Source organism: Dinoponera quadriceps, unplaced genomic scaffold (assembly GCF_001313825.1).
Source record: "Dinoponera quadriceps isolate SergipeBrazil2010 unplaced genomic scaffold, ASM131382v1 scaffold5144, whole genome shotgun sequence".
Classification (NCBI taxonomy): Eukaryota; Metazoa; Arthropoda; class Insecta; order Hymenoptera; family Formicidae; genus Dinoponera; species Dinoponera quadriceps.
The window spans coordinates 71,135-96,812 of record NW_014560308.1 but is presented as its reverse complement, the minus strand read 5'-3'; the positions used below and the strand labels follow the sequence as shown (position 1 = coordinate 96,812).

The 25,678-nt window shown below is 45.2% G+C and overlaps 2 protein-coding genes across 2 annotated transcripts; both read right to left on the bottom strand.

Moving 5' to 3' along the window:
* Window positions 1-14: 14 nt before the first annotated feature.
* LOC106750712 (CD2-associated protein-like) lies at window positions 15-21,350 on the bottom strand. Its single transcript, XM_014631228.1, has 13 exons — window positions 21,127-21,350; window positions 19,985-20,045; window positions 19,589-19,727; window positions 18,838-19,041; window positions 17,924-18,008; window positions 9,122-9,282; window positions 8,359-8,775; window positions 7,957-8,182; window positions 7,496-7,875; window positions 7,024-7,119; window positions 6,840-6,934; window positions 6,574-6,760; window positions 15-6,483 (listed from the first exon to the last, which is right to left on the bottom strand). Exons 1-13 carry the CDS (start codon window positions 21,248-21,250, stop codon window positions 6,376-6,378), a joined length of 2,283 nt encoding a protein of 760 aa, XP_014486714.1. The 5' UTR covers window positions 21,251-21,350; the 3' UTR covers window positions 15-6,375.
* Window positions 21,351-22,371: 1,021 nt separating this feature from the next.
* On the bottom strand, window positions 22,372-25,625 carry LOC106750709. Its single transcript, XM_014631226.1, has 5 exons — window positions 25,165-25,625; window positions 24,762-25,060; window positions 24,447-24,682; window positions 23,877-24,322; window positions 22,372-23,798 (listed from the first exon to the last, which is right to left on the bottom strand). The coding sequence occupies exons 3-5, from the start codon at window positions 24,622-24,624 to the stop codon at window positions 23,589-23,591; spliced, it is 834 nt and encodes a 277-aa protein (XP_014486712.1). The 5' UTR covers window positions 24,625-24,682; window positions 24,762-25,060; window positions 25,165-25,625; the 3' UTR covers window positions 22,372-23,588.
* Window positions 25,626-25,678: the final 53 nt, after the last annotated feature.

Sequence of the window (25,678 nt, the reverse complement as noted above, 5' to 3'; positions counted from 1 at the left end):
AATGAAGCAAGCAATTAAATATGTACAAAGATTTAATGTCAGGACTACAGGACTCCAGTATTTTTTTTGCTTCGCACAGTGTGTGTGTGTGTGTGTGTGTGTGTGTGTGTGTGTGTTAATGTAGGGAAAGAGGGAGAATTCACTCCGATGGCTTTTTATTTACAGGTACGATATCATCGTTAAAACACGGCATGTATGCACGATTGAGACACGAGATACAGGAGGAAGGGAAAATATATATATGTAAATATATATATATATATATAACTCTCACTCGTTAGCTCATTACACATATATGTACATAGGCCTAACGTGAATATATAACATTAAAAATCGGTATGGTTCGCCCCAACGCGCGGGAGTCGGCTCGTCCGCTCCCACCGATCGATTCTCCTTACATTCTAGAGCATGCTTTCTACAGCGATATCACTTAACAACTAGGTAGCTAGCAGCAGCTGCTGTGCGATCGCTCTTCGATAGGACACTTATCGAGGACACCTTCCTTTCTCCCTTCTCCTTCTCTTTTATCGCGAGACGCACGCTGCGCCGACGCGTAAGATATAAAAATGTCCCGTCCACCCCGATAAGATTCGATGCCGAGCATCAACAATAATGGAAAATAAGTTTCACCGTTTATAAGTTTAGCAGGTTCCTCGCGGGGGCGATGCTCGCTCGCTCGCGTAGTGCCGATAGTGGTCGAAAGCGTATAAGAAATTGTACCATGATTAATAATACATCGGTCGATTAGGTGAATCGTTAATCCAACTGCGTGTTAGAACAATAATAGTGCACTTGGGACGCGATTCTTTTGGATGCAATGTCTCTCTCTCTCTCTCTCTCTCTCTCTCTTCCCAGCTAGAAATGAAAAGTCAAATAGACGTCGATCGTAATGGTCTATCGATGGTCGAGATTTGTAGTCGATTCAACTTAAATATAGACATAAATTTCGACCAGTCATCGATATTAATTACTATAATTACAAAATATTATTTGCCACAAAATTATGTCGATATAAACGAGATAAAAAGACTAATGTTAGATTATTTTGTCTAAATAAAAAAAAATTGCCACTTTATCTTTTACATCTTTTCATCTCATAATGAATCCTTTCGTAGATTTTATCCTGAATAGTGGTCACCCCATCCTTTTCCTAACCGTGATCAGCATTTGCTTTATCTCCGTGGTCTAACAGGAATCTGTCCTGGCGATATCTCGGGGATTATGCTTATAGATATTGTTACATCTTTTCGGAGTACTCTTGTATCTTGCATCTTTCAAAAAATACTGTAATAGCATAATGTTGGCAAATCTTTGAAATAACGTAGGAACAAATGAAACGGAAATTAACATAACAACAACTTAAAACAACGACGTCGACGATTACCTATATTATGATTTTTATCTATCTTATCTATATTCTTTTACCTACTGTTACAACTGATTAGGACTTTTTTCAGCTTCTTTACGACTTGGAAACTTATAGAAATGTTTTTAATTGTCCAATTGAAATAAAAGCAATATTTGTTACAAGGTCAAAAATGACGAAAATATCGACTGATATTCGACATCGACTATTCGTCGATCGACTTTTCGTCTCTTTCTTTCTCTCTCTCTCTCTCTCTCTCTCTCTCTTTCGCACATTTTCACGATGCACGTGGAGAATCGGAGTGATAATGATACAAGGTGGTCGTATTTACAAATTAGCGGGCGCGTTTAATTAATTAATTTTCCCTCGAAGCATCCGTATTTTTTTTTGTCGACAGCGATGCGGAGGGAGGAGGCGTGTTTACGTACGGGATGATAACATGTGTAAGTACGGATCATAACTAAACCACCAAAGTATACTCTCTCTCTCTCTCTCTCTCTCTCTCTCTCTATCTCTCTCTCTATCTATCTATCTATCTATCTAGGTTTATACCTCAAAAAACGATCGCGCTGTGCCGTTGAGAAGAGTTTAAGTGCGTTTCAAGTACAAGTGCAATGAATCGGATCGCGAAGAGTTCGTTACGAAGGGAAGACGATGTAGCTGTGATTAAGAGTGACGAAACGACGACTGATCCATACTTAACGAACGAGTTGTGTATTCGTTGTAAAAATATCGTCGTGTAAAAAAGGCGCGCTCGCGCGTTAATGAAAACGGAAACCGAAACACCCGTCAATTTGAGCTCCCAGCAGCGCACGCTGATCGGATGAACGGCCTTACTTAAGTAGCGAGACGTAATTGTAACGCGATTACAAAAAACAGCAAAGGTGATCTGCCGAGCTCGAGCTTAACAACTATGTTATTATTTATTGTCACGCGTCGTGTCTGCGAGGAGTGTGCATTGTGACGATGGTGTCGCGTTTCGCAAACAGAGGCCCTCCGTTCGTATGTACGAACACGAGTGAACATATTCCACGTAAAAGTGTTGTCGCGTTTGAAACCTTTCTTTTTTTCATTTTTTCCTTTTACCTGATATATTCTGCGGCGTGAATATAAAAGTATAAAAGATGTGCGACTTCTCTCCGCGGTGAGAGTGATACAATAAGACTGCGAGAACGTTCCGTCGTCGTGGTGTGGTCTCGTTTATTTCGAACATTGTTTTTCGTTTCTGTCTTCTTTTCTTTTTTCTTTTTTTATAAGCATGGTCAGTGTTAGATGCCAATTAAGAGAGTGGTATCCTTGATATCACATTGGAAACGAATGTGTCAAATTTGGTGCATACCACAAACCAAAGCAGTCTCGCATGAAATTGGACAGAAAGAAAGTGGTTCGCGAAATCATCCGCGCGGTTCTACCGGGTCAGTCGAAAGGATTTTCCAGTCAAAATTTTCACCCTGTTGCGCCCAAACGGAAACGAATGATTCATCGACAGAGCAATCGTTGTTTATGATTTATCACCAAAGTTCTGGTGGCATTTGCATGCCTCTAGAAGATAAAATAGGTCGTAGAAGATAATAGGTGGATTGTCGATTCGTCAAAATCGATTCCGTCAAAGAAGGTGGAAAGTCAAGCCGAACTTTTTGACTGACCCAATATTTCCCAGACACGAACAGGCCTCTACGTTGTTGAAGGCGATTTCGTTAATCAATTACAGCTCGTCGAACTTCGTGGAAGCTATTCTCGCGATTGCACACTCGTTTGCACGGCTCACAAATGCTTTTTCCGATGAAGTTTGGAGCGCGTCAAATAGTCACGATCGCGAGCTGTTCCCCATGTTGAAGTCGCATATAGTCTACCAGTACAAGACACTGGCACGGGCTGGCATAAAAAAAAAAAGCGAACGTTATGTAATATCTCACTAATTTTACTAAAATATTAAAAGACCACGTTTAAACAAACTATTTGTCTTGTTTTCTCTACATAAAAAACATGTGACAATTGATCCTGGGTATAGGATCAATTGAGATGTCATATTTGCGCGACCTTGTTTACAATTAAATAACTTATTTGTGCATAAATATATAGATTAATAATTATAAGATAAGATTAATATTTCTTTTCTTTTCTTCTTATCTAAAGGATATGGCTACATTATAACGTACATAATATCATGAAATATCGCATACAACTTTCTCTTTTAATTAGTGTGTAACAAGTGTGACAACCAGACCCGGCCTCTCTCTACTGATATCCAGTATTATGGGTGACCATAAATCGATATTGAGCCAGTACCTCGCTAATAGCAAATTCCTACTTGGGTCATGAGTTCACGTGGTGTCAATCAGTTATGACAGGAGCGGAAGTGATAGTATACGAGACACCCGACGACAACTGCAACGGAAGATTCAGGAAACATTTAAGTATTTTTATTATATTTTTACCGATCAGATAAGAGTATAATAAAGGGCCATTATTTACACCGTATACTGTCATTCGACTTCTGTCATTGCCATTGCCAAGCAAGCTCGTCCGTGACTTCATAGGAAAAAAACCGATGCAGACCGTTGTGCGGACGAGTGTATCTCGCGGCGCAAGTTTTTCTTTTTTTTTTTCCAAAATCCAGTACACGCGCGTATCGATCTACTTTAAAGTAACAAACGCGCTACAGATGATACACTAGCAATGATAATTTCTTTCCACAAGGAAACAAATAAAAAGAAACAAAACGATCGCATTAAAAACTATTCAACATACAGGGTTTTAATTAAGAAATGCATTTATAAGGATATTATAGCCTTAAGATAAGGGGAACAACTTATGTGATGAATCTGTTCATTGATTTCCTTTCGACGTTCGGGGACGGACTTTTGATACACAATCGATAACAATAAAGACGCACGTCATTATCAGTGAAATCAATTTGACAAAAAGGAGTATTCCGCAAACTTAAATGCAAATATAGACTTTCCTCTCGCGAGATTTATTAGGGCTATAAAAGCGTCAATATAAATACGGTCGAAGCGTATTCGCGAGACACACCATTGAATGACTGAGAGTCGCCCCAGAAAAGTATAGATTATCTTGTATAAGCGTTAAATACTGCGTGGTTCACGTACGAATGGTGATTCAATGAATGGGTGCATCTATAAAAAATGGATTGAGTGAATAAAATCTTAAATCCTGCCAGACTTCTCACAATGTATCGTATGTTACATCGATCTCACGTGATCTCTTTAAAAAGGGGAAAAAATCAACGGAAAAGAATAAAATATACATATGTATATAGATATATCATTTGTATCAACCTGACTGCTATCGGAGGAAAACCTTTCAGTCCGCTATTGTTAGCTAAAGCATCAACTATGTCTCGTGAAATACCGATATAAAAAATTAAATAACGTTTCTCGTTTCTCTCGTATTCCTCTTTCATATAATCTATAAATCTCCGTTACTTTTACCACATCCACTTAAAATTCCGTCTCGTCATAAAAAAATAAAAACATCATCTCTCTCTCTCTCTCTCTTTCTCTCTCTCTTCTTCATATTCAACACGATTCGCGAATCATTCACATCGAATAGACCGGCTAATGCTGTCGTTTTCTCTCTCGTTTCTCGTCTTTAAGTGAACTGCAGTGCGCCTAAATTTATCGTTCTCTCACGATACACTTTCATTCAAGGCAACAGAAGCCTTTTCCTTACGAATCTCTCGCTGCCTCATTCCTATACGTGTACATTATAACCATGCGACACACTACGATATATCACATATCGCGTTATTAGCACCGTTTCAAAGACATACCCGAAATGGAATATGCTTCGATAAGCGGGTGGAAAATAATGGCTCGACGTACGCGTCGACTTAGGCTTGTACGGGTCATTACTAGTCACTTATTAGTCACAGTTCGGTGATATATCACTCGCCGGCGATCGATGGGGGATCATTTATTCCCTATCGTCGAATGAGGCGTCCCGGTAAAACGCGGCGAACGAAAACGAGGCATCCCGGACAAATGCTTTGCGTTGGCACACGGATCACTCAAGAAACTTACGGCAAATCATCACACAATGATCGCGAGGCAGCTGTATTCGTTGGACAAAAATGATGAGAGGATCACAATTATGTGTTCTTGCGCCCTATCGAGAACTACGGGATTTAAGTACTCGTTTTCTCCCTCTATGATGTATTCTCGCTTGACAAAGTTAAAATTAAAATAATCACGCGATCCGGCGTAAATTCCCTTAGAAGATACGCCGCTCGAGTAATGTATAAAAAGAAGAAAACAACAAATTAAACGTAAATTAATAAAACTGAGCACGGCCACCCACCTGGAAGGACACTTGCGCTATTTTCTCTCTTTCTTACTTTTTTTTTTCATTTTTCGAACTTCGCGTCGCAAGTTTTGTCGTGCTACTGATATCATGTGGGGGATGGTTTCGTCGCAACGATTTAGAATATGTGCAAATATACATTTGAGGATTTGTGTCGCAAGTTTCTGATATGTGTCGTGTGAGTTCGAAATTGAAGGGAATGGAATAGTTATACACAGTTAAAATCGCCGCATTTGCGGCCGCGAACGCTACGGACAAACAGTCGTAAAATAGCCGGGATTATCAAGACGGGGGAAGGGGAGGGGGGCACAACGGCAGTCGGAGTGAGATCTGTTAAAATTATCGGCAACCAGATGACGGGGATATTATAATACTTCTACAGGCGAAGACTGTCGTATGGAATGTTGCGTTTTTAACCGGTCCACACGAATACTGCACTGATGGAGCAAACAATAAACGGATGCTACCAGAAAACTGAATAAATACATAACAACATTAATATAGTAATAAACATTACATGCTAGCAGCAGCATTAGTTTCTTTCCCATTAATGGCGCAATGAGAAAACAACACACTGGTAATATGGGCAGATAAATATACTATCGATTTCCCTCTCTTTCTCTTTCACTCTCTCATTCTCTCTCTCTCTCTCTCTCGCTCTCTCTTTTACGCCGATATACGTATTATACTTTGTTGTTAATCGATGCATTCGCGAGGAGAGGTACGAGCTGTTCGGAGAGCTGTCCTACCGTCAGTTGCAATACTGCTTGCTTCTCTTCTAACGCGGCGACCTTGTTGAAGCAATTTCAATTAATGTCGCGGCGTGTTCACGTAAATTTACGGCATATTGACAATTTGCCGACACCACGGATTTTACTTACCCTTTCCAACAGTTTGCTGTAGAGGGCATATGGAACGTAGGCCGGCTGTCCGGATGGCGTAGCCGGACTGTGGTCAGCGTGGGGGCTCGCGTCGGCTCTCGGACTTTTGGTCTCTTTCTGTTTGCTATCGTCGTTATCGGCATCCGCTTTGTCGACGGAATCCGCGGCGTTCGTTGGCGTGATCAATCTGCCGAGCAACAATGCACACACATTACACGCGTATCGTGGAAAATGACGACCGATTGCCGCAGAAAGCCGAAAGGTACCGTGAGAAAGTTCGTTCCTTCTTCACTTCCGCCTTGTCCGTTCGTTCGACCGCTATCTTCTTCCTTTCCATTTGATTCATCTTCAGTTCCTCGACCTGTGATGAAATCGGCGGTATCAAAGACAGTAACATTCCAAGAAATCATGTACTCAGTTTTCACTTTGTTTCAATCAACGACGAATTACCCATGGTGCTTTTCTCCTCGCTTTCGCCGCGAGCCCGTCCGTCTCTTCGTCCGGTATTTGTTCCGTGTCGGCGCGCCCATTGAATAGGTCATCCTCCTACGAGTTATCAAAGAAAATGAAATTACATCATTTTCGTTTATCGAATCAACGGATAGCGGGTTTTCTAAGGACACGTTACGTTCACAAAGTCGTTTCATTGACTAGACTTAATTCTCTAGCGATAAGGTTGGATGCGACCCCCCGGCTCGTTTATTTTACAGCGTGCACGTACCGCTTCTCTTTTCAAGGAACGCTTCTTGTTACCATTTACTTCTTTTACCGATTTTCTACACTCTCCTAGATACGATGAAAATCCACTTTCTCCCATTAGAGGGTTACGATCATTTTTAAGACAATACTTAACCAATAAGAGGACTTTGTTAACGTGACGGGTCTTTGCTGGAAAACACGTAGAATTGGCAGATGAGCATACCGGAAGTGCTGGGAATGTAGTGCTGAGAACAGGCAGCATCGGGGGTGCGCTCACACCGGACCCAGCGGTGTAATAGCGCAGATATTGCGAAGAAGGCAGGCGTCGGCGGGGCGCTTTAGCGCGAGAAGCTGTCAAGTGCAATAGCGGCGCGCCTTCCCCTCGCTCCACGCCATCCAGCTCCTCGCCCAAAGCGGCACTCGTGTTGCCGATACCGTTATTATTCCCCACGTCGCTCACGAGACGTTTCAGGCTCGATATGATCGAGTGGCCACCAGTCGCTTTCTTATCGCCGCCTCCGCTTCCGGTGCTCGTCAACGACGACACGGATGACAATGACGTCGATAAGGCCTTTTTAGTGCCGTCTATGACGGGGAAGTGATCTGACGGGGCACAAAATTGCGCGTCGCAACGTTATACTCGCGACGACATAGAGATACAGTCGCTTCGACGGTGAATTTTACCTGATATATTACTCGGATGCATATTCTTGGGATCCAGACTTATCCTCACGTGCGCCTTCTCGCTTTTCTTCAATTGATGGGAATGCCTGATACTCGACTTTATACTGACCGATGCTGATTCATGCCACTGTTCCTGTTCCTGCTGTTCATTCTTCACGCCGATTATCTCCACGAAGTTATCAGGAAACAAGCCCACTTGTCCCCTCAATTCTCCCTTCCACCAACCCTACGTAAATCATTATACTCTTCTGTATTGATATATTCCTCAGATATGTATGTATTATATACTTCATATGCATATATTTCATCATATATATATGTATGTGTACACACGCACACACATATATATAGTCATAATTAACTTTCATTAATTTATCAATAGCGACCAGATGAATTACAAACCTTGTCTGGTGCATCCTTGGACAAAAGTGTGACGATCTCTCCCTCAACCAAGGTGAGTTCGTCCTCGTTAGCAGCCTCATAAGGAAAGAGTACTCTGTACAACTCCTTCTTATCTCGATCCTTGTGTTTGTCCTGTTCCTCAAGAACAGGTGGGGACACAAAGTTCGAGGGGAACACACCGACTCTGCCCCTGAGACGACCCCTCCACCATCCCTCTTCCACTTCTCCCATAAACTCGATGGAGTCTTGCGGCACTAGGGTTAACTCGTCCTCGTTGCAAGGTTCATAACTGTAGAGGACTTTGCACAAACGTCTGCCAGATCCGTTTCTCAAAGTAACTTCATCGGGTTTGACGTTGTTCACAGTCTCACTGTTGCTACCGCTGCTACCACCACTGGTCGCAGATGACTCTAACACCTGTGTGCATACCCACGATAAGTGTATCAAAAGGTCTGGCTGTTCCCCTCGCTGAACCAATGTACACTTAGAGAACTTAAAAACAGACAGACATACAGACTCGATCGAAGAAAGGGGAGAAGAAAACAGTACAAGCTAAAGTTTCTTCTTTGTCGCTGAACCAGCACAGACCTTCGCAACTTAAAAAGAAACAGGTATATAGCTGTGACTTTGTGTAAGAAAGAGGAAAATCGCGCCGGTTAACACAATTAGTTCAGCTACGAAGAACAAACCTCAGGTACCGATTCAAGGAAGAAGAACAGACCTTTGAGCACACACACGAGCAAGAAACACAAACTAGACCCACCTTAACAAAGTTATCAGGAAACATGCCGCGCTTGTCGCGCAAGGTGCCCTCCCACCATCCCCCGAGCATCATCTTGATCTCGGTGATGATGTCACCTTTCTTCAGAGTCAACTCGTCGTCCTCCTGTGCCACGTAGTTATACTCCACTATCGCCTCCATCCCGGGAAACGACGTAGGTGCGAGGTGTATCTGCGGGCAGACAGCGGCACACTTGCCTCACCATGCGACGGCGACGAGCGTTCGATCGACGAGATCGCTCCGGACGCGCGGTCAAGGTGCGAGAGGCGGCGAAGAAGTCCGGCGTTCGAGGAGTCCGGTGAGCGTCCGCGAGGGGAAACGGGTCGCCAGCATACGCGCGAGTACGTGCGAGTCACGAAGTGACGCGCGGTTCGCCGTGCGCTTCCCGAGTGTCTCGCTGCGTCTCGCCAGCGGTGAGGCCGTGCCGACTTACCGTGTACATCGCAACGCGACGAAAGGCGAGGTAGCGCGACGGCCGCGTGGCTCGGAATTTAGGCGGATCCCAGGCACGGTTGACAGCTCCCCGTGTCTGTCACCGCGGCCATATTGCGCTCTCGGGAAACGTCGGCGGACCCGATCTGGGGAAGGAGCGCGCGCACGCCGCTCGCGCTGCCCCTAGAGACCATTGACTCTCTCTCGACGCTCTCTTTCGCTCGCCGTGGAGCCATGTTCCTCCGTCAGCTGCGGACCCCTGAGCGCGCGAACTCACGAGGTACGTGAACTCGAATTCGGCTGGCCTCGAGAAGAATTTCAAATCATACGGCTGAGCGTTTCCCTCGTTATCGAGGGTCCTTTTCCACCGCTCCTCGATATTTGCGCGAGCGTACGATTCGAGAAAGGAATATTCGAAGGAACATGGCGTCCGGTTCTTCGGCTCAAGGGGCTCCAGCCGCGAGATGCATCTCTGCGTGATTCACTCGTGCCGACGCGTGAATGGACGCAGTCCGAGTGAGTCACGAGACGCACGTGCTCGAAACTTCGACGCTGTTCCCGCGCTATCGTCATCGGCGATCAAAGTTCGATAACCGTCTCAGGGATCGTCCGAGGAGCAGAAACGGTGACTCGTCAGCGCTATCATCCGCTCAGCCTCGTATCCTTCGCGCTCACTTTAACGAGTACCGCGAGATGCCTTATCTCTTATCGCGCGATAATTGCGCGACCGTTCGATTTCCGATAGCAACGTATATATTCACGGACCGAGATATATGCGCGAGAGAGAAGGAGCGAGGAAGGAGAGGGATTGATTATTGAAATTCGCAATTGTGCAGCGAGGTAACACCGAGGCGTCCCGTATATTACGTACGCAATTCGCGCGACGTGACAGACCGACTGCTCGCGCACATTCTGAAGAGGAAACCGGCGCGACACAATGTGCGGCACACGTACCTGTCAAACGTAGACCACTCGGCGACTTCCTCGTGCGCATCGGCGGCCGATTCAGTGCGTGCGTTCAGCTGGAAAACGGTGCGTGTCGTCCTCCATTCTCAAGTCGCTGATTCACTCCGGTAATCGCTCGCCTCGTCTTATCGGCGAAGACTATCACGTATCGGCGGGCACGCGGCGAATACCGAGTTCCACGACGCGCGACGTGCGCCGTACAGTTATTGAGTAACAGCTGGGTTGACACACTTGGGACGGGTACTCGGGGAAATGCTTGCGTTAGAATCAACGCCTCACTTTCCTCCTTGACGGCGAGCGAACGAAAAATCCAACTCGTCTCCTTCCTTTCCGTCCTGTCGATCGCGGCCGAGGGAATTCTTCGTTCGAATTCGCCGCGGAAATAATCGGTTTTCTTCGCCGGCGATAAACGCCGATATATCGACGAGATATCGCTTTTCCCGTGATCGCCCCGAAGAGAAAATGCGTGATGTCGTAGGTAAAAAGTGTGTATTCCTTTTTATTTATTATTGATTCAGACACATCGAGTTGAATAAGTTGTTTCTACAAACTTAAAAACTTATACACTTATTACATTCAGATCGCGAAGGTTTCGAATGAAATTTACGTAACGCGATGCTGGTTATCGAGGGTGATGACGTAATGACGAAAGAAAACGTTGTAAAAGCTGTCGTTACATCGTACGTTTAACATCTTCGCAGTTATTCCCTCGGCTTGGTCGGGCAAACCATCTCTCCCGCTCGGTTCTTGTCCCGCAAAATTCAAAAGGGAAATGAAGAAACGATCGTATCGCGTATACCGCCGGCGAAAATGAAATAAGCTGTCGATGCGATCGAGTCAATCGTTAATGAGGCGAGTTATAAAACGCGCCCGAATCGAAAACGATTGGCAGCCGCAACTCTGTTTGCCCGATCAAGCCGTCCTGTTTTATCTCTAGGTATATCTTAACAGAGCTTGTATAACAGAAACATAGCTGACTCCCGTCAGGAAACTTTCATCGTATCGTTGAAAATCGTAAGGTCGTTGAGAACCGAGAGCTACTGGTTCGCAGAGCCGTAACTAGGACGTGTGCGAAAAGGAAGGCAACCGAGGAAGGTATTGAAGAAGTGCACGAGATCGTGTGTGCAACACGATCAATTTCGAAAATCAATTATTCAACGGGCCGAATTTCACGAATTCCGGCGGAGAGAGCCGGTAATATATGGGCCGCGAGAAATGTCGGAAGGACCCGTACAGGAGGTGAAAGGATTCTGCACGGAAAAAAAATAAGATCGAGTTGAGTTAACGTGACAATTTCGACGAATCGAACGCGTTCTCGTTGAAGGAACAGAATTTCTACACTGAAAGATAAAGCGCTACCGTTCGAGCAATATTTACTTGACCCAAGTAAAGTGGTTACATTCCAATATTCCTTGGCAAATATTTAAAAGTAGAAATGTAACTGACTATATATGCAATAATGATGCTTCCTTCATAGAGACATTTAGTCGTATGTGTTAAAACAATTGCGACAAATGTTAAATTCATAATATTGAAAATATCAGAGTTTATTTTTAGAAAATATTTACCGCATAGAAAAGTTGAAAATTATGACTACTATATTCCTTCAATATATAAAAGAAGTATTACGTAATTCTAGTGAATATTTTCTTAAATTTAGAACCATTTGATACTTACATTCAATAATTCATTTACAAATCAAGGTGTTGCTACGTTCAAGTATTTGCTACGAGCTATTAGAATAGAATTAAATTGATAAACATACCACTTGATTTAAGAGGCTGAAAGACAGATAATTATGTTTACTTGATTCTAACGTTTCTTTTTCCTGTGCTTCTCATGACTAATCCCGCCAAATTCCGTTTTTAGGACCGGAAATTCGCTTTCCTTCAACCGAAACGCATTTTGTTTGGTTTCCTCGCCATCACGTTAATCCGTTCTTTTCCTCCGCTCGACAGTGAACGCTCCTGCTCTTAATTCCGTTACGTAGATTTTTCTTGATATCTCAAGGACAGGCGCATGGAGGGAGGGCCAATTAATGAATCGCCGTTTATGCGTTCGCGCTCATGAACGAAGACACGCTAGTTACGGCGCTGCACGCGCGCGCACATACGTGGCAGGCTCAACTAAGTCGGTATAAAAAATGCTCCTCCGCGAGAGGCTCGTCGGCCGAAGACCAGCCTCGGTCGAGAAATCAAGCACTTCGATGAAGGCGAACGATCCAGCGTCCCTCAAAAAAGAAACTCGTGTAAAGCGACTCCTACCGTTCACGTGGGCGACGCCGAGTTCGAGAATTGACTTCTTCCCTTCTTTCATTCCCCCCCCCCCCNNNCCCCCCCCCCCTTCTCTTATTACTTCCTCCACATATCCGTCGCGAGTAACGAGCGCCCGTGCAAACGCGGAAACGATCGTGCGAAACGCTTAATCAAGAATTCGAACGCGATTTTACGACCGTTGAATTTACGACGATCGAGTTTATCGGCGGAAAACGCTTCCAGCCGTTCTGCTCGGCTCCTCGCGCGTCCGACGTCCGGAGAAATTGATTTTCACGAGGATAACGCATCGAGTATATTCACCACGGGCGCTTCCTCTCGCTCCTGCAGTCCGCGGAACGAAAATTAACGATAATTCTGACAAATCACGCGCGCATCTAAAGAAGATCCTGGCTCGACGCGAGTAGAGGCTCGCTCGACGTCCCGGTTTCTCTAATCGCATCTACAATCCAAGGTTTCCCAAACTTCGATAAGGTAATAACACGCTGGTCCTCTTTAGCAATATATACGTGCAAGCGTGTTCGCCGTTTGTTTCCCGTTTAATTAATAGTTCCATCTGTCAGAATCAAACTGAAATTCGGCACTTGACCTACTCTCTCCGAGAGATCAAGCGGAGTAACATCAGTTTCACGGTATAGGTATAATTCCGCTTATTAGAAAGCAATTTCGGTAGCCGTGATAAATTATCCTCCGACACGGCAGGAATGTTTTCGTTGTTTTTGCACGAAGTCGCGCCTCACGGGAGGCGTACGGGATGAAAAAATCCGGCCCTCGTTCGCCCCGAGTTTGGGAAACCCCTAATCAAAGGGCGCAGGCTGCTTAGCAGGCGAGATAATCGGATTCCGTAGTATTTATACAAATACGCCGCGATTTATAAATATATAAAAGCAACAAATATATATACCATCGTATCGTGTGTATATATATATATATTTTTATATAATAATAATAATATATATATATGTATATTTTCATATAATATCGTTTTGCAAATGGTACAAAGCCTATGTCGTAACTATTACGTTTAGGATTACGATTGCGGCTGAAAAGAAAAGAAGGAGAAAACAAATCCTGTGTCGTCGTGTCGATCACTAATCGCGCTAACGCGCGCGATCCGCAAACGATCTCGTTTCGTCGGCATCGTCGCTGCAACGTCGTCGATCGATCGCGACAGATACAATGCGCTTCTCGAGTGCATGCGCGCTCTTCAGACCCGAGCGTGCGGGAAGCGCGAAAATGGCTTTTCGCGAAGTGCCACCTCTCGATGCAACCACGTAGCAGCGTGGAACAAAAGTCGCAAGATTGCCTCCTCGCGAACTGCCTGTGAACGCGCTACTTTTTTTTCCCCTTTTTTCCCCTTTTTCTTTCTTTCTTGTTTCCTTCCTTCCTACCTCCCCTTCTTTCTTCCTTTCTTTCTTTTCCTTCCTTTGCGACGTTCCGTCCGTTGCGGTTGCCGACCGCTGCCGCGCACAAATCGGTAATCACAGCGGCGATAATGATCGTTCGCGGTTCGCTGGGAGACGCGAGAGACTTTTGCTTCCCTTTTCCCCTCGGATATTTAAACGAGAGAGAAGGGAGAAAAAAAGATACTTTATATTGCGAGTATATAATATATATATATATATATATATATATATCGTCGATTCTCTCGCGTGATCCCAAGAGTTGCAAGCTCTCCAAGAGGTGTTTGCCGAAGTAGTGAGCTTTTAATTGGAGCTTTAATCGAGCACCGAGCAGCGTCCACACACACAGTTACTTTCCCGCTGGTTAGTTCGCCCCTCCCCCTTCCCGCCGATCGATCATGAAGCGATTGTTACGATACTTCGTGCAACCTGTATCCTCCACCCCGTGTTTCTTCCGCGCGCTCCTCCTCCTTCTTATCCTCCTCCTCCGTGTCCTTACTCTCTTCCTCACAATCATCGATAGGCACAATAAAGGCTTTTTTTTTTATGTCTCTGCCAACGTAAACGAGAAGTACGAAATGTACACAGTGAAGATGGTCTCTCTCTCTCATCGAAAGGGCGACGACGATTCTACCTTCGCTACGAAAGGATTGTGCGCTTCTCTATACGATGAGTTAGGTATACCGATAACTCTAAACAATACAAAACATCCCTTACGCAATATAACGCGGCGACGACGCGCGTGAACAGGACCGTAGGTCAAATCGGATCCGAGACACAAAGATGAAGAATTGCGGATTGACAATTGACTATGGTCTCGTCGAGTGAGAATAAGCTTCGCTCGTTCTCGAAAGCTGCACTCGCGAATTCTATCCGATTTCTATCCGATTTCTCTTACCGTCCCGTCTACGGTGGCGCAAATTGAACAAATTCGCCTCGCGGATAAAAGCGCGCGACCGAAAGGTATTCATATAAAAATCGAGCGATACTCGACGATCGGGCAGCTGTTTTCGCACGTATATTTATAAAAAAAAAAAGCTCCCCCAAACGTTCGCGAAATTAGGAGGGTCGGCTTGCGCCGTTTAGGATCGATCGAGTGATTTACGCCCCGCGTCGAAACGTGTACGTTTTGCAGCGTGTTGTGCGGCAGCTAATCTAATTTCTCGCGGACGAAATCCCTCCCGGATTCCTCTTCGTCCTCCTGCACCTCCTCCGCCTCTTGCAGCCGCAGATATGGCCTGTCGAAAGTGCTTTTCACGCGAAGCGAGATTGAACGTATCGTTGAAACGCCGCAACACGCGGCGCCGTTTCGTCGAATGCAACACAAATCGCCGAAAGTGTTTCATTACGATTATCAAAGCGCATTAATTAAGCGTGGATTATCACGTGTGTCTGTCTGTGTACCGATATGAAGGATTCGATATACAGATGCCAAGTGCCCCGCCGGTATCGATTTGGCCTCGTTGCGAAACTTCGTTTCGATTCGGGATCCGAAAATATCGTTTTTAAAGAATACACGAGAATGCCGACAGCATCGGCGCATATAAACAGCGTTCGCAGTGCTTACGTTACGTCCCCTTGTTTATTCTGATATCTATCCTGGAAGCAGTCGATTTCGTCCTGCCCCTCGGAGCATCGAGAGATTCGCATGCAACGGCGCAATAAGTCGCGACCTCCTTCGGGCTTGTTTTATTTATTATTTGCTCAGATAGAAATTCAAGATGCCGCCGAATTGGCGTTCTCTCCACAACATTTTCTCTCCGCGCAACCTTGCTTCCTTTAACGTGAAATATCTTTGTAACCGAAGCGCGAGCGAAGAACAAAGTAAGCTTGAAATTTTGATCGAGATTCCCGGGAAATTTCTCACACATAATTATATGTAGAATATATATCCACATGTAAAAATATATAATTATATATTACTATATATAATTGTATATAATTATATATTAATACACATATTTATATATAATTATATATAACTGTATCACCACTTTATATATAATTATATCATATATGTAATTATATATGGAAAATTTTTCTCGGATTAAGATTTCTATTATATATATATATATATATATTCAGGTGCAAAGATTTTCTCTCTTAATTTCTCGATTTACGCGACTCAAGTTATTCCGTTGAAGCGACGGCGATTTCTCGCAGTTCGGTTAGATCGGCTGATTACTTCGGAAACGCTCGATATTAAACAAATGCCTGTGCAAACGTTGGCATCTGTGCACCGAGATGATCCTCGACGTAACAGCTAATCGCGCGAGCCCCATCCCGCAAGAAAAGGGTCCTCTGGTCCTCGTTGAGAGACATCGGTGGTAATCGCAAGTCTCATGGTAGTGTCGTTTTCAGACGGTAATCACAATGCGCTTGATGATGTCTTTCTCGCGTAGACATACTAATTAATGGTAACACGTCGATCACACTGCGAAGAAACGTCGCCTTGGTAGCATCGAGAGAGAATGCCTCCTTCTTAGGCCTTATCGATACGTCGAAGCGAATCTAATTGAACGTTTTCTCTTTTTTTTTATCTTTTTCTTTTTATAATCTGCCTACGATACCCAAACAGCTGCGTCTGGCCTGCGAAAGAGTCTAACATCGACGAGATTACATTGTGAAATTGATCGTAGACGCATGGAAAACTCGAATCTCGCGATACCCTTTCCGTCGATTCTCCCCGTGAGCACGCTCCTCGGCTCCGTGTGTGCCGGCTGTTAATACTCTCCCTCTCGGCCAATCCTCCCCGAGCTGCCGCCGCTTCCGGATTTACGTCAGACTCGCGTGGAAACGAGGAAACTTCGCGGCACGCGCCGCGGAAGTTCGGAGCTGACGGCGGATGGTAGGAAACCCCGCCCGTGTCGATGATCAGTCAGATCATCACGCGTAATCATGGGCCGGTGAATGCCGCGTGTTCTCGGCCGATTCTCCGGAGAGCTCGAAGCGTGAGTCGAATCTCCGGTCACATCCACCACGTGGAATCACCTATTGGTAAATGAACCGAGGTGCGATTCCGAACGAAGCTCGAGCGCCGATGTGCTTCCGGATCGTACGGAGAAGACGGCGCGGGCTGCTGCTCCTCGCATGCGCCGCGACGAGTGACGTCCCTCGCGCGATCGTGACGATGATAACCGCCACGACGACCGGTGATCCGCGTGAAGCGTTCGAGGATCCATCCGTCTCGCGGCTCCACGCCGCTCCCTTCGCGTTACACCGTCGCAACGTCGTCGCTTCGTGTGGCTCTCGCGTGTATGTGTGTATGCGTGTGTCTGTCTGTACGTATGTCTGTGTTTATGTGTAATAGGGTGCAGGCTTTACGAGATAATATCTATAATATCCGTTGCGATTATTGCAGATGATGGTGTAAAGTAGTATCGTGAATACTTGCCCGGGCCGCTCTCGCCAGGTACGAACCACTTCTCTCGCTCGCGCGCTCTTTCTCTCTCTCTCTCTCTCTTTCTTTCTTTCTTTCTCTCTCTCCTCCCTCTTTCTCTCTTTCTCGTTCTCTCTCACCGTGAACGCGTCCAGGTCGATTCCCGTTCGACGACACTGACGTCCGCGTATGTACAGATATAGAAACGAGCGCCTCCTCGTGCACGATAAGACAGACGAAACCCCGGGTTTAATACCTAGCCGCCGCCGTCGAAGCCTCCAACGAGCCGAATTGACGAGCTCCGTTGATTGTCCGAACTAACAAGTGCACCTCCAGGCGTCACCCTGCTGAGACGGGGACTGCGCCTTGATCACGCTGTCCGCGCCTTCTCTCTCGGAGGCCTCGAACAGGCTGGCCTGTAATCGTAATCGTTCAATGAGGATCCGAGTCGAAATTTTGTTGTTATGTTAAACTTTTAATTCGGCATCGTAGTAAGAGAGCTAAGATATAAGATATAAGGTAAAAATAAGGTAAAAATACGCTCAACTCTAAATAATACGACATGATCCCTGTCTTGATCCTGATGATGTCTTAAATTTCCGTTTCCGCTGTTTTAGCGTCAAGATAGGTTGTTGGAGGTAGTATTAAAATTGAATTTGCACACAGAAAAAAGATTAGTCTCAGATTAAAAATAGATATTCTCACATATAAAGGAGAGTATTATAATCTGTTTAGTCTTAATTTGATTGAATTTGTATTGATACACTATCACTTGCTTATATATGAGAATATCTATCGTTGATTTACCATTGCTTTTCTGTGTGGAATTAAAGATTCAAGAGAGAAGTTAAAAAGAACGTCGGTATCGTCAAAATAGGTTTCTATCAGTCTACGGGTTGTTTAAAGACGCAAACTACTTGAGAGCGTCAGAATTAGCATGAAAATGTCGGCTCGAACGCTTCGTTAATTGCTTGCTTAATCAGTCGGGAGAGTCGTTCCGCGGCTTTCGAAATCTCCCGATAAATTTCGTCAGTTCTCGTCAATTTTCCCGTAACTGTTCTTCTCTTCGGTATCAATTTTATCCCCACCGCTCTCTTTCAATTTTCGAGCCGTTATCTTGATAATAATTCGAGTACTCTTAATGGAAAAACTTTCCGAGTCACGCGGGGATATAACAGAGAAGACCTTTTCGATGCAATAAAAGGAGAGGATAACGAGGGAGGATTCAACGCGAACAGGTCTTACCCGCCGGCCCCGTTGTTCCCGTATCCTTCTGGCTAGAGTGAGGAAAGCTTCTTCGATATTTATGTTCTCCTTGCACGATACCTCGAAGAAGGGCATATCGAAGTTCTCCGCGATCTTCTGACCTCTCTCGGCGTCCACGGCGCGGTGTGCGGTCGCGTCGCATTTGTTCGCTGCCAAAACTTTTACTACGTCCGGTGACGCATTCTGCCGATGCAAACGGAAATGTATCTGTGATTCACGCTCTCTCGCGGGATAATTCTATTACGTGCCGCGCGCGATCGCTTCGGATTCGCGATTGCGGAAACACGCCTCTCTGTCGGCCTTGCGAATTTCATTATTTGCTCTTCCGGTCTACTAGATCAATAATCTCTACGTAAATCATCGCACAGTTTTATCCTCGCGTATGGTTATCGATTCAGTCCCGTTTCACGACATGTTACACGATGTTACGAAGCGTGCGAGCACGGTTTTTGCAACTGCCTCTTAATTCATTAAATGCCGGATTTTAATGCTTAACTGGCCGCGCGTCGCCGTTGCTTTCACAGCCTCGCGACAAATTTCGCGAACTTTCCTCCCGGGTCTCGTGCCGATTTTAAATCGCGATTTTTGTTCAAGCGATCGCTCAGACGCCGCCAGGACTCCCGCCCGAGAGTGATGTTAAGTGTTTGAAAACACGGCCACTTAAGAATTAATATGGCGTGAGGCGTTATTTCACGTGCCGTTCTATCTTTGGAGTGGAATTTAATCTTACTTCTTGGATATTTCGTAGCCAGTAAGACAGATGGTTAAAACTCTCCAAGCTAGTGACATCGTACATCAAAAGGATACCCATGGCACCGCGATAGTACGCCGTTGTCAACGTTCGAAATCTTTCTTGGCCGGCGGTATCCCTTTAAAAATACACACACACACACACACACAGAGATATATTCTCAGCTCTCACGTGCTTTTATCTTAGTTCGTACGCAATCTGTCGTTTCGCGGTGGAGTTTTCAACATTATCGCACTCGCGGGAGCTAAACAGATCTTCGCCGAGAGGCGAGCGACATTTTCTTCCTGTCGACTTCTTTCCATTTTGACTCCCGACGCCGATTTATCGCGCGAAACTGAACTGTCCCTCGAGTGTGGAGTATTAATCGGTACTCACCAAATTTGCAACTTTATCGGCGTGCCGTCTAAGTTAATGATCTTCTGTTTGAAATCGATACCTGCGGAGACATTTGCCGTTTACATCCACCGTGTGCATGCACTTCCGGAATGTGGGGGATTCAGACGGAATTCCGACCGTTCGGGCGAAACACCTTCAAGGGGTACGCGGGTGACTGTGATTACGTCCGCAGACACGGACGTAACAGATGCTATCGCTAATTACGACCGTTGCGACAGGGTTTACACGCAACGAATTCCACGGTTCTTCGCGTGCGAGTAATATAATTAAAGCCTCCGTCTACGTGAGTGAACTCCGGTCTGTCTCAGAACGGAAAGCACGCACACGCGAAATTGAATCGCGAAGTATTTCCGCGCGGGCGGAAAACATATTTCCGCCGTGCTATAATTGCGTACGCTCTCGGAAACGAGGCGTCGTTTCGCTTGATCCGGCTGAATTTAAAATTAAGTGGCTACGTCGCGAAGTCCGAAGCTTGGGGCGGATGCAGCCGGGTAATCAGCTGATCGATGCTGACTCGATATACATTTCGCGGAATACGAGGACGTAACACGATGAATTAGCCGTCGACGAGTACGTCTCTCAATTCTAATTGGAACACGCTTTGTCCTTTGCGAAAACGAACTGTAATTTATGCACGTTCAGCCGAGAGGTAGAGAGAGAGAGAGAGACAGATTGACTTCCATTTCGTATTGTTTCGTAATAAATAAAAAGCAGCAACCTCGCCTGTATAAAATCGGAGTGACGCGAAGAAAAAATTAAAGTGCAACTGTGCGTGCACTTTGTTGCAGTTTACGAGGTATCTGTGCCAGGGACAGATGCGACCCCACTGTATATATAGCGGTCTCTAGGGTTAATTAACGGCTACCTGTATCAACGGTATACACGGCACGCAGCGCGTTCATCCCACTTAGACTCCGGAGTGAAAACGCGTGACTTATCACCGCGCGGAGGAGGCGGCAGGTGAGGTGCTGGCCCGTAAAGTGGTTGTCGCGAAGGTGTTCGTCCGGCCGACCGAAACGACCAGTCACCGAGCACGACTTGAAGGCGATCGCAGCCACAGGTAAACGGGGGTACCCGGTGTATCGCGGTGTACGTATAATGCGCGCGTATATCTCTCTCACCTATCGTCGAGATGTAGGTGTCGTAGTACCGTTCGTCGCAGTAACGATGCACGATGCAGGTCTTGCCGACGTTCGAGTCGCCCAGCACCAGGACCTTGTACGTGGCTGCGAAATCCAACGCCATGTTTGCCGTGTCGGGTGGTCTCGGACTGTTGTTGGGTCGACAACAGAGTCGTCGGCCGGGGGTTGTTCTTCGCGGACGCGCCGCTCGGGGGTGGAGGATCGATTCGAGGCTTGCGCTTTAGCCCCGCGCGTGGGGTTAAAGGTGTCCTCACAATGTGTGCGACATTTCGTCGCTCATGCGCGGCTTTTAGGTGTTAGGACGTACGCGAATGCGGCTCGTGCATCTCTCTTTCTCTCCCTCTCTCTCTCTTTCTCTGTGTGTGTGTGTGTGTGTGTGTGTGTGGAGATGTCGTACAATCGACACGTGACGCGCATGTGTGCGTGATTGTATGTGTGTACGAGCAGACGCGGGCACTTATACCGCCGGTACCGATGTGTGGAGAGAAGATGAAGTCGAAGATCGACGAAGACGACGACGGTGTCCACCGGGAGCGATATGCGACTATCGTTATATATGTTGCACGTACGACGTATAGGAGGACGCATGAAAACTTCCTCTTCTATTTTTACGTTCCTCTCGTCCGAGGCTTCCTCATGTATAATAAAACCTCGTGCATCTCGGTATAACTCGACCTCTGGCGAAGGAGAACCGTGGGTTCGTAAGGGTGCCGACAATAATTAAATGGTATTGGAAATTAGGCCGCTTTATTGTTTGTATTATTAATCAGGCCAACGTATTTTGTCCACTGAAATCAGTGGAACTCAATGTTTACAACAGGTAACTGCGTTCCTCTGCACTCGGGATTTCGCTTTATGCTATAATAAAATATTATCAGAATGGAATTTCGTATTTTTTTTCTTTTTTTAATTTCAATTATTATTTCGCAACGTAATCGCTCTACGTAATGTCATTCGTTTCGGTTTTTTTTTCGAGACGAGAATTATATTCCAAATTTTCTATGTGTTACGCTCTACAACTACACGTGTCTTTAACGCTAGCTTAAAATATCTTGAATCGCCGTCGCGATGGAACGAATAAATATTAACTACTCAAGGAATAGTTTTGGAAATGGCTTCGTCGCTACTAAGCGCGCCCTACGGTAAACACGTAACAATGGTAAAATCAACCTTAATACTTTAGTTTATGCAAGCCGCACTCATCACTCGTCTCATTACTCGATCTACCTTTAAAGATATGTGTGTTTATTTGGATAATACATATTTTATCGGTCGAAGAGGAAAAAACAAGCTCCTAAGCGGATCTAAGATCAAGACGTGACGTTAGAAAACTGGCATTTGCAAATCGATCTAAGACATCCTGATAATTCCGGAATTTCTCCCTTCATTGCTATTACAGCGTGATATTATTTTAAAGTAATCGTCCATACCTCTGCCGTGGTTAAAATACGCGAAAAGAGTGCATCTTCATTCTTGCGATCGGTTGCCGCGTCAGTCAACACAATAGTATAAATAATATATATACATTATGTATAGGCACTTTAAGCATCTCTCATAATTTACATAAATACAATATAATACTATTATTTATACGATGCATATCGCCATATACATACATACACGTATGCACATGCACGTATGTATGTGATTAATCGACGCTTTTATAAGATCACCGGGTGATTCTGATAAAATCAGCGAATTAATCTTTGATAAATAATACTATTGTAATAGTATTATGCATACGTATGCTACTTTTTGGTTAATAGTGCCGATAATCCCTCCTGTCACGATAACATTCCGCTCGCGTAAACTACCTACACGCTATTTGATATGTTAGCTATTAATGCAATACTTAAATTTAGAGTAACTTTTCAGACACTATTCGTTCGCGATCCCCTCTGTAACGCGCTTTAGATTATAAAAATTTCAGTATTAACAAAGTCTTGAATTACACTCAGTGCTTATCGTGATTGCCGCCCGCTCGCGAGCCTGGTATAAAGACGTCGAAATTTCGCACAGCGAAAAATACTTGATAAATAATAGATAAAAGTCTTATAAGCTCACATGTGAAAGGCCACACGATGAGATAAGACGATAAGGTACCGAATAAAGTGACGAGGATGTGGTAACCTAACGAGAAGAAAATAGGACGGCACGCAACCCAAGCTCAGTCCAGCTATTCTCGGAACACATTCGTTAACGGTAATACTACGTTCAGACGGAACATCCCTTTGTGGTATTAATGAAATTGTTACTGTACCCGCAGTAACAATCGAATTCGTCGCACAGAGAGAACTTTGGCTTTCGTGTTAGGCGTTCTACGTCGCGGAGTTCGGCTATTTCGCAGGAAGAGCATGGTAAACGAATGAAGGCCGTTTTAGAAGGAATGGGCACGTCTCGAGGCCATCGCCGGATCGCTTCTTCCGGCGATATCGTCGAAATTACAAGCATGCCCAAATCCACAGTCCGACCATGACTATGTTTAACATGTATACCAAGTCCCTCGTGATGGTGCATCTTCGGAAAAGTATAATAGTCGAGTATCTCATGCCGTATCCGGGTAGATGATGGCCGCTCTTCCACTTGATCGAGCACAGCGGAACGGCGACGTGGAGGATGTCCGGTATCATCAGCATCAGATCGCGTACGACCTTGGCGCAAATCGAATTGATGAATTACGAGATACTTCTCCCACGTGATTATCACACGATCATCAGACGAATCCTTACCTGATGCGCGTATCCTTCCCCCCTGACGACGTTTTGAAAAAACTGATCCCAGCTGGCAGCCAGAATATGCAGAATGGCTATGGCGACTATGGTAAACGCCTTTCTGCGCGTCACGACATTCTTATTGTCCGCCAGGTGGAGGACCCAGAAGGTGGATATTAACTCGGTGACGGAGAAGAACATCTGATGGTACCACTGGGAGTAAAACTCGTCGTTCCAGTAATTTATGTAAACCCACCAGGTGTAGTAGTGGGAGAACACGGTGGTCGCGAAGAGCAGCATCATGGAATATCTGAGCCTCTGCTGAATCGCCAGCCACGTTAAGTACTTCACCGTCTCGTAAAATGAGATCACCCCGATTACTATGGCCATCCAGATTTTCAGCGTGTTCTGCGTGGCGTTGAAATACATGTGCTTGTAGGAAGCGATTCCGGACTCGTACGAGCCTGAAACAGAACGTTCCAATCTTCCAATATAACCGAGCCTGCAACTCCCAGAGTCACATGTATATCCCTAATGTACTTAATATGAAATATATTCCAAGTCTTCCTGCATAAGAAATTTCCTCACCTTTAAACACAGTGTCCCAACATGAACAGGAGCAATACTCCTTGTCCACCACTCTCGAGTATTCTTGCCAAAAGTAAAACAAGGACGCGATGTGCAACGGCGGGATACTCAGAGGTGCTAGGATGCCCATGAGATTTGACCCGTATGTCGCAAAGTTTTTGTATATCATACGTATCATCTTTGGACTTAAGATACATAACCCTCCGGGCGTAGGGATGTGATGGAACGCACCAAGACTGCAGTGAAAGAGAAACCCATGTCAAGAATAGCTGGATTTATCACAGAAAGGCGACTTGAGATTATTCCGGGGATTACCTAGAAGAATGTAAAATCGACGACGTAGACAATAGCACAAGAACGAATAAATTCTATGAGGTATTAACGACTTAGGATCCTACGACTAGCAGGCCCTCATATTTTGATTGGTGTATCGCGTAAAACTGAAAGCTGCTTCATATAAAATATCGTGTTCATAAATTAAAAATATCTCTTATCTTAGATGTATTATCGCCTCGGCAGATAGGTGACAATGTTATGTAACACTGTCCAGTGGCATCGGCAAATGTTAAAAGTGCTTAAAGATAACGGCACTCCGACAGCTCGAACAGGCCCGACTAGATTTTTACAGGTAATTCTATTAATAACTCCGTCTAGCTCGGAGGACATTTTCATCGTGCGCACTTTTACATAGATGATATCCCTCGTGTAAACTACATACTTCTAATACTTCTTTCACATTCCCCCGTGTCAACATTCCAACGCACAATTCCAACATACAACAAAACAGATAAACAAAACCTGCGGCCCAGACGGTCGGCTTGACTCCCTACATTGACGAGCGCTCAGGTACTAAACGTTTATCGGGTGATAAACAAAAAAACTCCGACAAACAGAATTCCGCATCGCGCATATTTATTTCGGCAGCACGGCAATTTTTCTTTCACACGGTGCGTATTATTCGTGCGCCCCGGCGCCGCGAACCGTCGTGAACCCGGTGTTCCTCGGCCGTTACGTCATGGCGATTGATGTGTCTTATTTAGGCGGATGCACGAGCAACCGTGATCGGTGCTTTCCGCGAGGAAACACCTCTCTCGAGTTCACATGCCAATGAACTCGACGACTTCACGAGCAGGCCTTTTAACAGAGAATGAATGGTCTCGTAAACATCTGCTCCGGGTATACACGATGCAACGCCATCTGCGTATTGTTAAGTCGCTGACAGAAACTTCTGA